At 35.9% G+C, this 13,225-nt stretch overlaps 1 protein-coding gene across 1 annotated transcript in view; it reads left to right on the top strand.

The window, feature by feature from the left end:
* The window catches only part of LOC113119128 (CMP-N-acetylneuraminate-beta-galactosamide-alpha-2,3-sialyltransferase 1-like), a 134,664-nt gene extending 127,420 nt beyond the window's left edge, over positions 1–7,244 (top strand). Inside the window, exons 5-7 of the mRNA XM_026288354.1 lie at positions 5,243–5,288; positions 5,387–5,506; positions 6,772–7,244. Coding sequence (XP_026144139.1) covers positions 5,243–5,288; positions 5,387–5,506; positions 6,772–6,945 — 340 coding nt within the window. The 3' untranslated portion in view covers positions 6,946–7,244. The remainder of the gene's footprint in view (positions 1–5,242; positions 5,289–5,386; positions 5,507–6,771) is intronic.
* The last annotated feature ends 5,981 nt before the right edge of the window (positions 7,245–13,225 follow it).

The raw sequence follows: 13,225 nt of genomic DNA, 5'->3' as shown, positions 1-13,225 counted from the left end.
TCTCAAATTGCACGACTTCAGCTAGTCCAAAATGCTGCAGCCAGACTTCTTTTAAACTGTCGTAAACATGAACACATAACCCCAATTCTCAGATCCCTTCACTGGTTGCCAATTTCTCAGAGAATAGACTTTAAAATTCTCTTCTTCATTTATAAATCCCTTCATAACAAAGCTCCTGTCTATTTATCTGAACTTCTTCATCCTTATACTCCATCAAGAAACCTACGTTCCTTTGACCAGGCTCTGTTGGTGGTCCCTCGTGTTAGGCTAAAGCGTAGAGGGGAGCGTGCATTTGCAGTGGCTGGGCCACGACTCTGGAATACCCTGCCTTTAGAGATCAGACTGGCCCCTTCCTTGTCTATTTTTAAATCCTTGCTAAAAACTTTTTTATTCTCCTTAGTGTACTGACTACTGTGTTATGCTACATTTTGAAATGGGTGGTTTTAAATTTTTGTCTGGTCTATTTTATTTTTTATTTATTTTATTTTTTTATTTTTCTTTATGTATATGCAATATTCTTGCTCTTATGTAAAGCACTTTGGTCAGCCAGGAGGCTGTTGTAAATGCGCTATACAAATAAACTGAACTTGAACTTGAACTTGAACATGATGTAACATGAGACGGTGCATTCATGAACCGTGACAGCTCTGGGACCAATGTATTAGTAGTAAGATTATTTTTCATGGCCAGATAAATAATTTTACTTGGAGTCAATAGACTATTAACACTGTCCATCCTGCAGATGAATAAATCATTTTATTGTACTATTAATGCTATTATACTACAAGTAATTCCTGGAGAATGTGATTAATAATAACCTGTTATGATTAATTATGTTCATCTCACTTTGAGTGAATTTGCTACAAACCTTCCAACTGGAAACAAACATGCCATGACTCCAAACCCCTCATGAAAGAAGATTTTTACCGTCATGTTTACAACTGTGACAATAAGTGCTTTTCAGGATCAGCTAAATGCTGGACTCTCAGTATGTGAAATATTTAAATTACATTGCATAGTATCTTTAAAATACATCCACGAGTTTTAAACACTGTGTCTTTTATTGTGGCGACATTTCCACACCCCTAAACGTGATGCTGAACAAAACAAACTGTGATTGATTGTTTGACATGTCGGTAATTTGGCCACATGGGTGGGCTTTGGCCAATGAAAGCCATGGATTCCAGACCTTCAGCCATCAGACTGCTTTGCTTGGGGCCAGATTTACTAGCAACTTGTGCCAGTACAAACAGTCTTTTGGCATTAAAATAGTACTATCAGGATTTAATAAGCACACATTTTGTATCACAAATGACACATTATACACTATGTGCTTATACAATATGTACTTATACACTATGTTCACAGCCATGTATTGTTTCAAGTTATTTTGTCATAATAATCGGAGTCTGATAACCCTGCCCCTTCACAACATAATTAAGTTGTGACTGTTGCGCGCTGTCAGTAAATCACCCATAGAATTTTCTCCTCCCATACGTGCTTTAGTAAATCTGGCCCTTAATGTAAAGTGTCAGTGTATGTCATGTGTTAATGCATTACAACATAAATAATATATAATTCATATAAAAGAAGTATAATAAATATTTACAAGCATAAGCCAGGTGATTTTTATAGGCCTACAGGGAAGCAAGGCTGTTTGAAGGAATTTGGGGGCCCCAAGCAAAATGGACATAGAGGCCCCCCGACCCCTGTATAGCCATACAGTTTAAGTTCACCCACACTTTACATGAATAAAAAAGGTTTACAGTGCAAATACTGCTTGAAAAAAATAGTTTGGTGGGAATTAAATAGTGATTTGCACTGCTTTTGTTTTCTAATAATATGACAGCACACACTTATCAGTTTAAACTCTGGGCTGTGCAGAATATCAGCTATAATTATAGAGCTTGCGGTACCTTGTGCTATATAGAGGAAACATCAGCACTGAGAAGTGATGCATCTGTTGATGTTGAGGATGAAGTTGATGGTGTAGCTGGGAAAATAATTGAAAATAAAATCTGAAATTACCTGTGAAGTACGTTTTACCATTTCACTGTTAGCATATTGAAAGAGGTCACTATTAACAGCTCAGGGGTGCGTTTCCCAAAACCATAGTTGCTAACTAAGTTAGATGGTAGACACTTTGTAATAACAATCATTAATAGATGGTAAATTGATAGTTAATTAATCTTGAGTTAATTGTCATTTAACTGTTAGCAAACAGTATTTTGACTTATTATAAAATTTACCGAAAAAGTAAAGATATGTTAGCATTTCCATATTTTGATATTAGAAGGGAAGGGATGCAGGCAGCTGCTTTCACTACCTATGCTTAAAAACATCCCAAGCATATGTTTGATGCACGGAATTAATTGTGTGGTTTTCATAACCCCCATTTGGTAAATAGATTACCATGGTGGAATAATATGGCATGCACTTTCATCTGGGGCTGTAGCTATCAAATTTTTTATTCCATCGAATAATCGAGTAATCGGATAAAATTTGTTTTTTCTTATTAATATTAATTATACAAGAGAAAATAAGACTCCTGGGTCTCTTAAAATGAACAACTAAGTTTCCTTTTTTAGATTTTTTTTTTATTTTTTTATATTTAAATGCATAGAATGCAATGCATACATCAAAAATAAACATTTAATTATTATCCATTGTTTCTCTGTCTGTACTTGTACTGTGAACAATGACAATATAGTTGACAGAGGAAGTGCATTTAAGTGCCATTCAGTTGGAGTTTTAAATAAAGCATTTTCTGAGATGCACATTAAACATTAAACACATAAAACATTAATTTAATTTATATTTTAATTATTGAAAATTAAGCAAACTTAACTTTTTGGTAAACAATGGGGATTTACTATTAAAAATAAAACATGGAAGAATTTTTTTGTGATTAAACCTTAAAAAAAAGTGTGATTTTTTTTTTTTTAGTAGTAGGCTATGTAAATTCTGCGGAACAATAGTAATACATCTCTGGCAAATACTTGTCTAAAATGGGACTTTTATTTTGACGGGTTGACGTACCTTTACAGTTCTCTGTATGTGATGTGACGCTAGTTTTACTCAAATCAAACGGTCAAATGCTCATGAAGTGACTGTCAGAGCAGTTCTGGAGATGTTGTTCATGTGTTCTCGTCTTATTTAGTGAGACAGCAGACGCTGAAATTACCACGAGCATCACGTGCGCTTCAATGTCTGTAATAAAGGAAGTTGCGCTTCTGCTCCATTAATTGACAGAGACACGCAGAACATGCAGTATTCATATTTAAATAGACTGTTCTGGCTTAATATTTACAGATATTAGTCCATCACGTGAGATCACGTGGTTGGCTGGCTGCTGTCAGCGACTACTGAGAGGGGCCCCCTTGAGGGGGATCCCGATAACAGTGTCATTACACATTGCTGCATCAAACGGGTGCTCACACAGTGTCGTTGCATTTTATTCTTAACCAGTCGTTGTCTTGGGGCCCCAGGCCAGCTCGGGGCCCCAAGCAATTGCTTGGTTTGCCTGCCTTGTCCCGACGGGTCTGCAGGGAAGTGACTTTGTTTATATAGTCACTCTGCTCACAGATATACATAGCTAAAATAAAATAAAAAAATTGGAAAATGAATATACTCAAAACTTTGTGTCTGGGGTTTCCACATAAACCATGTTAAAGTCATAATGCATTTAAATAGGCCTACACTGTTTTGTCCTTGTACACCATATATACTACTTTAACATAATCTTAACAAACCGATAAACAACCATAAAGAAACCGTGGTTCACTGCAAAACTCAGACAGCTCCGTCAGGCCAAAGAAGATGCTTACAGGAAGGGGGACAATGTATTGTATAAACAGGCTAAATACACACTGGAAAAGGAGATCAAAGTGGCAAAGAATAACTCCTGCCCAAACTAACTCAGCTCTCCGTGCCCACCTCCATCTGTCAGTGGATCAACAGCTTCCTGACAGACAGGCAGCAGCTAGTGAGGCTGGGAAAATACACATCCAGCACCCGTACAATCAGCACCGGAGCTCCCCAGGGCTGCGTTCTCTCTCCACTGCTCTTCTCCCTGAACTCCAATGATTGCACATCTAAGGACCCCTCTGTCAAGCTCCTGAAGTTTGCAGATGACACCACACTCATCGGCCTCATTCAGGACGGTGACGAGTCTGCTTACAGACAGGAGGTAAAAGAGCTGGCTGTCTGATGCACTCTCAACAACCTGGAGCTTAACACCCTCAAAACAGTGGAGATGATGGTGGACTTCAGGAGAAACCCCCCTGCACTCCCCCCACTCACCATCATGAACAGCCCTGTGACTGCAGTGGAGTCATTCAGGTTCCTGGGAACCACTATCTCTCAGGACCTGAAGTGGGACATTCACATTGACTCCATTGTGAAAAAGGCCCAGCAGAGGTTGTACTTTCTCCGCCAGCTGAGGAAGTTAAACCTGCCACAGGAGCTGCTGAAACAGTTCTACTCCACCATCAACGAATCCATCCTCTGCACTTCAGTAACTGTCTGGTTCAGCTCAGCTTCTAAATCTGACCTCAGAAGACTACAGAGGGTAGTCCGGACTGCTGAGCAAATCATCGGTTCAACTCTCCCATCTATTCAAGAACTGTACTTATCCAGAGTGAGAAAAAGGGCTGTCAAAATCACTCTGGACCCCTCACATCCAGCACACTCCCTCTCTGAACTGTGTCCATCTGGTCGACGCTACAGAGCTCTGAGCACCAGAACGACCGGACACAGGAACAGTTTCTTCCCTCAGGCAATCCATCTAATGAACAATTGATAATAACTGTGGAACACACTACACTATTTATATTTATATATACATACCTTATTTATCTAACACACATGCTTAGTGTACACATTTTGTGCACATAATATACCTGTACATACATAATTCTCATATTTAATATACCTGCCATACATTGTCAATTCGTATATTGTCGTTCCTTACCTACCTATTTGTATTTTTGAATTTTTTTTTATTCCATTTTGTGGTTTTTTTTGTTCTGTCACTGTCACAAAAACAAATTGGATGGGGTTATTAAATGTCCAAAAAAGCTCATTCTGATGTCATTAAATATATATATATATACTTTTGACCTATATGTACATTCTAGAGGGAACAGATAGCTATGCAGGGGAGGGTTAGAATCTGAAGGACAAATTAATTAGTACAGTGAAGCATTGTTTATTTATCAGTATGATTGTCTCTGGCTTTTAGGACATATGTACCAGTCAAGTCATGGATCAAAGCCAATAAGGGCAAGGTTAGTGGATTGTGTGCCTTTAAAAAAAAAAAAAATCAAAGTGGATCTTTTTGACTCTAGCTTACATTTTAGATATTTGATACATGATCTTTTCACAGGTGTTAATCTACAACCCCAGTTTTTTAAAGTATATATATGACTCGTGGCTAGAGGGTAATGGGAGATATCCATCCACTGGATTCCTGTCTCTGATGTTTGCAGTTCACATTTGTGATGAGGTATGTTCATTTTAGTTGTATTGTTTTTTGTTTTGTTTTGTTTTTGTTTTTTCTTCTGTGTCTTCACTGTTATCAGTTTAATACTTTTCTGTGCTTTGAGTAGTGCATTTCACTCCCATTCTAAAATGTAGTTTCCACATATGAATATCTCCCCCTTGTGGAACCAGCCCTCTGCTGCAACTGTGTTTTTAGAAGTACAGGTGCATCTAAGGAAAAAACTATCATATTTTGCAGATGTTTTGCACAGCTTGTCAGTGAACAATGGCTCTGTGTAGTTAATGCTGCTCTGTGTGAAATCACGAACAGATTTACTGCTGATTAGAGAACCGGCTTTAAATATATCAGCCAATATTTATTGTGCATCCCTAAAATATATTCATATAAACTTGACTGAAAGGAAAAAGTTTGGTAGGAAAAGGTGCACAAGCAACAGGGATGACCGCAGCCTTGGGAAGATTGTCAGGAAAAGCCGATTCAAGAAATTTGAGAGAGCTTCACAGGGAGTGGACTGAAGCCAGAGTCAGAGTATCAAGAGTCACCACACTCAGACATATTCAGGAAAAGGGCTACAGCTGTCACGTTCCTAGAACTCAGCCATTCCTAAATCAGAAAAAAAAAACATCATATCATAAAACTGATCACCTCCATGCCACGCCGTTTTGGAAATCTTTTTTTTTTTTTTTTTTTTTTTTGATTGATCTTTTAGAAAATATTCACAATATTTTATATACTCATTTTTATTTTATTTTCCTACTCTGTAAGTCATAACCATCAGAATGAAAACACATTTTGTTTTTAAATATTTCAGTTTTTGTGCAGTGAATCTAGATTATAAGAAAGTTTTCTTTTTTGAATTAAATTAATAAAGAAATTTTCCATGATATTCTATTTTTTTTAGATACACCTAAATGTTTGTCAGATCACTACATTTGTCATTTTATATGATCTAATAAACATAGATTAACACTGATCTTTATGTCATTTGGTATTATTTTGAAAAAAAAAACACTGGTTTAGAATATATTATAATAGTAACAGATTGTGTGGTGTTGATAATGTATCAGAAGCCAGACTGATAGATCTAACAACCATACAGCAAATTTGGAAAGAAAGGTTTAATGTTAAAACTAATTAATACGTTCTACTACCACTATTACTACTGCTGCTGAAATTATTCTACTGCTAATAAAATAATCAGTAAATCATGGTGATGATCTAAAGGAACAGCTTTCAGTTCTAAAGCCTGTCTTTTCTGTTGGATGTAGGTGAAAGTGTTTGGATTTGGTGCTGACCAGGATGGAAACTGGCACCATTACTGGGAGGATAACAAGCTGGGAGGAGCATTCAGACAAACAGGCGTCCATGATGGAGACTTTGAGTACAACATCACACTGCTCTTAGCAGACAAACACAAGATCACACTCTACAGAGGAGGTTGAGCTCACACATGGAATTTTCCACAAAGCCTTAACAGAACAGAAATACAGTACCACAAGACAGGGGCCATTTGAGCACTTATTACCATTTATTTAAGGATTGAAAGCTTTAGAGATTTGATTTGATTTGATTTTTTTATTGACTTTTAAAATGAAGATTAAAAAAAAAAAGTTTGATGGTTAAGAATGATTAAATGACTTTGAGGCTGTTTGCAAATGTTGCCCATATGATGCAGACATGGATAATATCAGTTTCACTCAGTTTTATTCATTGTGATAATATGAATAATATGCCATGGTTAAGTGGAATATATATATATATATATATATATATATATATATATATATATATATATATATATATATATATATATATATATATGGCCCCGAGATGCTATGTTGAGGAAACAACATATTTTTTTGATGGCCACGAGTTTAATGTGTGAACAAACCTGCATGGGCATAGCAAGGTGGGGTTATCAGAAATGTATAAATTAATGTTTTATTTTGAATTTAAATAATTTATATATTATTTACTATAGTAAATATTTCATAATTAAATATGAACTATATGTCCATATGGACCATAAGTCCATTAACTGATCGCCTTTTCCCTGTATTATTTGTATATTATTATTAATATTATTATTCTTATTAGATTATTATTATTGGTTGTGTTTCATATTAGTTTGTACATTTTTTGCTTCATTTTGATGTCTTTACTTAATGTTCTGAATACTTTGAGAATAATAGTCTACTGTAAATGCTCAACATGAAAATCAAGCTTTGATATTGCTGACTGGATTTTTTTGCTTGAATGCAGTTTAAATGTAACATATATTTCATTTTATTTCAGCTAATTAATAGACCAAAATCATAAATACAAAAGTGTTTCATTGAGGAATTGTAAAATTTATTAATGATAAACTTCATTTGAATGCTGACTATCGCACATAATTTAAGGTTAATTTAATATTTTAATAATTAAATATTTTCTGTAATAAATAATATAATAATTTCTTAATTCAAAATAAACTATTAATGAATAAATATTTTCTAATCCCGGGTTGCTATGGTCACGCAGGTTTTTTTTAACGCATTAAATTCGTGGCCATGAGTAAAAAAAAATATGTTAATGCCTCAACATAAGTTGTGGCCACAAGAAATGGATGTCATTCCATCAAAATAGCATCTGGAAGCCACGACATAAGGATGTAGTTACATCAATAAAATTATCTTGTGGCCAAGACATATGACATTCCCACTAGTTAATATGACATTCCCACAAATTAATATCTCGTGGCCATAACATGTTATCACATTCCCATGAGTTATTATGTCATGGCCTCAACAAAACTGAGTGAACCAACCATGTCATCTTCCGGGCACCATTTAGTTTTGTATTTTATATGTGTGTATTTGTTTGTGTTAATTAGCTTAAATCAGCCACAATGCCAAACATTGCACAGAAATTAAGAGTAGAGTTAACCCAAAAATGAAAATTTGTCATGTTAGACCTTTCATCTTTGGAACTCAAATTAAGATATTTCTGATAAATCCGAGAGTTCTGACTCTGCGTAGACAGCAACACAACTACAAGGTAGTAAGGACATTGTTAAAATAGTCCAAGTCACATCAGTGGTTCAACCTTAATATTGTGAAGCTACGAGAATACTTTTTGTATGCAAAGAAAACAAAAATAAAGACTTTATTCAGCAATTTCTCTTCCGTGTCAGTCCACAAGCATTCACAAGATTACCACGACACATGCGTCTGATGCAGTAGCAGGCATTCTGTTGTAGAACCTGCGGTGCTGCGCCATGTTTGCAAGCAGAGGAAAGCACATGCATGCATCATGGTTCTTTCGTAAAGGAAACAGGAAACACGTGAATGGGGTTATTAAATGTAAATGTTTGTTGATAGGCTACATGGATTAATTCATATAAGTTAATATTTTATGTGCCTTCTTTTGCCAAATAAAAGTGCCTTGTTTTAGAGAAAAAAAAATATATCCGAAATAATGAATTAATTAAATTATATTTTTTATTCATTTTCATTTTCCAAAACACCATGCCTGTGTTTTGTAAGTACTGTTTATTAATCCAGTGATGATTTTTAATGTATGACAAATAAAGGAATAAACAGATTTTTGCAGAGTTTTGCACTGTCATCACTCGATCATCACTATGCTATTCATTTTCATTTTCCAAAACACCATGCCTGTGTTTTGTAAGTACTGTTTATTAATCCAGTGATGATTTTTAATGTATGACAAATAAAGGAATAAACAGATTTTTGCAGAATTTTGCACTGTCATCACTCGATCATCACTATGCAAAAAAAATAAAAAAAAAGAATCATAAATTGTATTATTTTGCCTACAGAAAATGGCATCTCCAAATGTAAAACACCTCCAAATAAATAATAATAACATAATGTTTAAAACTTGAAGGAACTCCAGCACTGTATCAACTGGGCAGTGGACTGGATTCAAGTGGTGTTGTATACACCACAACACAAAGAGCTGCCATAGTGTATACAACTTCCTCATGGTGTGAGATCTGGAATTTAGAATTGTCTCAAAAACCTCAGATGAGGCAGGAATCTATTAGCTAGTGCCCCTCAGGGGCCAGACCCAAAGTTTCACATTTCTGGCCAGGGGTGAAAAATCAAACAATGCACTTGAGATAGGTCTTTATGAGCATGAATCTCACAAGCAACGTCATTTAGGAGAGACATAAGATGTGAGAACAAGACTCTGGCTGGCCAGAACAGAGCCACAAGTAATACATGAACTCTGTCTTGGCAAACCCTAACTAGAACTTCCAGAAGCAGAGCTATTTGGGGAAAGGTTTGCAGGCAAAGCCTCAGCCCTGCCTGTACCATGTAATCTCAAAGGTGTACATGTCCACCTCTCATTAGCTATCAGCCAGTCGCCTCTCTTGCAGCTATAGAACAGGCAATGATGCATCCATTTGCTTGGTGGCCCGGAAGGCAAGAAGATCTGTGGCACAGTTGAGTTCTGTCAACCGCTAGCCTGACCTGAGCCACATACACCTTGCCAAAATAGATATAACCCTACACAGCTTGGAAGACAACTCTCTCTCTTTCTCTCTCTCTATCTGTATATATATATATATATATATATAGAGAGAGAGAGAGAGAGAGAGAGAGAGAGAATGGTACAAAAAAAAAGAGAAAATATCCAGTCAGCGTCAGTTGTGTCAAGTCAAGTCATCTTTATTTATATAGCACTTTAAACAAAACAGAATGTGTCAAAGCAACTGAACAATATTTATTAGGAAAACAGAGTGTCAATAATGCAAAGTGACAGGTAAATCATTTAATTCAGTGGTTAATGCCAACAAAGTTTTCTAGTCTATGCAAAAGAATGTTGTGGTCAATATTGTCGAACGCAGCACTAAGATCCAATAGCACTAATAGAGAGATACAACCATGATCAGATGATAAGAGCCGGTCAAAGTACTATGATATGGTCTAAATTCTCACAGATACATTTTTTTCTCTAAGAAGGAATATAATTGTGTGGATACTACCCTTTCTAGTATCTTGGAAAGACAAGGGAGATTCAACATCAGTCTGTAATTAAAGCTGCAAGCAGCGATGAACGGGCCCTCGCACCCGGGCTCGCCGGCAGCGAGTGGCTTTAGTAAATAGGTGAATGGTGAGAAATATGCGTTTAAATTCATAAATATAAGTAGAATATATCAATGTTTATTCCATATATGTGCCAATCTTCCTGTTGCCAGCAGGTGGCACTATCATTATAATGGAATATTGGCTTTCAGATGTGTCCAGGGCAGGACTCTTATCGAACATGTGAAGTTTGGGGAAGATTGAACATTTTATGTCTGAGTTACAACAACTTCTCTTTCTGTGGTGAGACATCAAATTTTGTCATGGCGCCATGGACACGCCCTTTAACAAAAACTCAAGATCTCCACAAGTTAAAATTGCACAGGCCTTTAGATTAGACTGACCACAAAAAATACATTAATGTCAAAAGATTTCTAGGAGTAGTTTGTTGCAGCGTAAAACATGTCACTTCCTGTTGCCAGCAGGTGGCGCTATGACTAAAACTGAATATGGGCATGTCAATCTGTTCAGGTTCGGAGAGTCTCATCAAACATGTGAAGTTTGGGGCAGATTGGACATTGTATGTCTGAGTTATAGCAACTTCATTTTTCATGGCGAATCATCGAAATTCGCCAGGCCGCCACGGACACGCCCTCGAAAAAAACTCAATATCTTTGCAATTTAACATCGCAAAGGCCTTTAGATCAGGCATACCAAATTTGGTGTTGATCTGAATAAATCTCTAGGAGGAGTTGGCAAAAATGGCAAAAATGACACTAAATTTGCTCATAATATTAAAAATAACTGACTTCCTGTTGGGTTTAGAATTTTGCTCCAGGAGTCTTTTTTGTAGGTATTGGTGTGTTACATATGTGTGGCAATTTTCATACATGTACGTAAAACATAGCTCGAGGCGCACACCGCTGAATGTGTATAGGTGGCGCTGTCGAGCCATTTTGCGACGGCCACTTCTGAAACCCATATCAGATGTAAATTTTCGCCAGTTCGGAGGTGTGTGCAAAGTTTTGTGACTTTTTGAGTATATTTAGGCCTTCAAAAAGGCAATTCATTTGGTACCGTAATAATAAATATAGCTGCAAGCAGCAATGGCGGGCTCAAGCCATCAGTGCAATGCCACCCCTGTGGCATCAGGTAAATTGTGCCCAGCGGGCACATGCATTCATAATAGCCCTCTGGCAGTCAGGTTTTAAGGGATACGGCAGTTAAAGGGTTAATCCGAATCATCTAGACTTTGAAATCACATTCACAGAACAATCTATATAACTTTAGTTACACATTACAATAATATGTAATTCATAAACATTAACTATGTTAACATGAACAATAATTATTTTAAGATAATAAAACTCCAGGAAAGTTGCAGCTCTGAAAAATGGTGGTACTGTAGACTAAAAGCTCCCTGATAGTTTAACACGTAATTCTTCACTTTAATTCTTAATTATTTTCCAGTTAATGTGTTTCTGTTCTTCTCCACTTGTTTTTTCTGACCCCTCTGACCCAGTAAGCATTTTGCTGTCCAGTGGTCATGTCTTAACTTTGCAATTACTGTACTGTACTTATTTTGAATATTTCTCATGGGGACCTAATAATTTTGGATTTTCAGTCTGAGTTAAACCTTTGTTTTTGACTCATTTTATTAGTAAAGGAAAAATGGCTAATAATTCTTCACACCTGAATATAAGGAGTTTTTTTCTTTTCCAGTCTTCATGGTCAACTACGTATATATCACACTCATTGCCTTCTCTAGTGCAGCTCAACCAATTTACATCACATTCGTCTGTATTTGTGATATCACAAATCCTGGAAAATATTTGTTGTAGTCCAAACAAGTTGTTTGTTGTTTTTTTCTAAAATGTGATTTTTGTTAAATAAAATTATCCTATTGAATTGGACTTAATAAATACAGCTATAATTGTTTTGTTCTTGAGCACATCTATAAAGTTCAATCATTGTATTTTCATACTTTTGTAAGGATCTTTTTTATCATTTATAAATTAAGTTATTTACAAAAATGAAATATAAACAAATGCAATTATAAATATATATATATATATATATATATATATATATATATATATATATATATATATATATATATATATATATATATATATAATGTACTGGCTTTCCAATGCCGTTGCCATTGATAATAGGAGTAAGCAAGTTTAGAACACCTACAAACAAGAGTCCATGCAGACGGATGTAGATGCATAACTCTTAAATTCAGATAAATGTCATGTCGTGTCACAGGATGTCATAGGTCAGTATCAAATGAGTTTCAAATTATTATTTGCAGCACAAATAAGGATTCTTAGGATGTTTTTAAATCCCTAAAACTGTCAGAAAAGGAAAAGGCCTAAGATATTTCTTAAGCTGTAATGAAAGGAAAAAAAAAACACCACCATTAGCAACAACAAAAACAATAAAAACTTTTTTTTACTGATGATTAAAGAGATGATTAGGTCTCTCTCTCTCCCTCCCTCTCTCTCTCTCTGCCAGATAGCCCCTCCCCTCCCTACAATCCACACACACTGTCAGTCACCAAAAATTCAGTCAGTCACCAACCCCCTCACACTCCCCCTCCCTCTCCCCCTACTTTCCCTCACACAGACAGAGTGGCCAGAGTGAGATCATGTCAGTTAAGAAGTCTGACATTTTTTTAATT

This window comes from Carassius auratus, chromosome 19, assembly GCF_003368295.1.
Source record: "Carassius auratus strain Wakin chromosome 19, ASM336829v1, whole genome shotgun sequence".
Classification (NCBI taxonomy): domain Eukaryota; kingdom Metazoa; phylum Chordata; class Actinopteri; order Cypriniformes; family Cyprinidae; genus Carassius; species Carassius auratus.
Note: the sequence above shows the minus strand (reverse complement) of the source record. Positions and strands in the feature narration are given on the sequence as shown.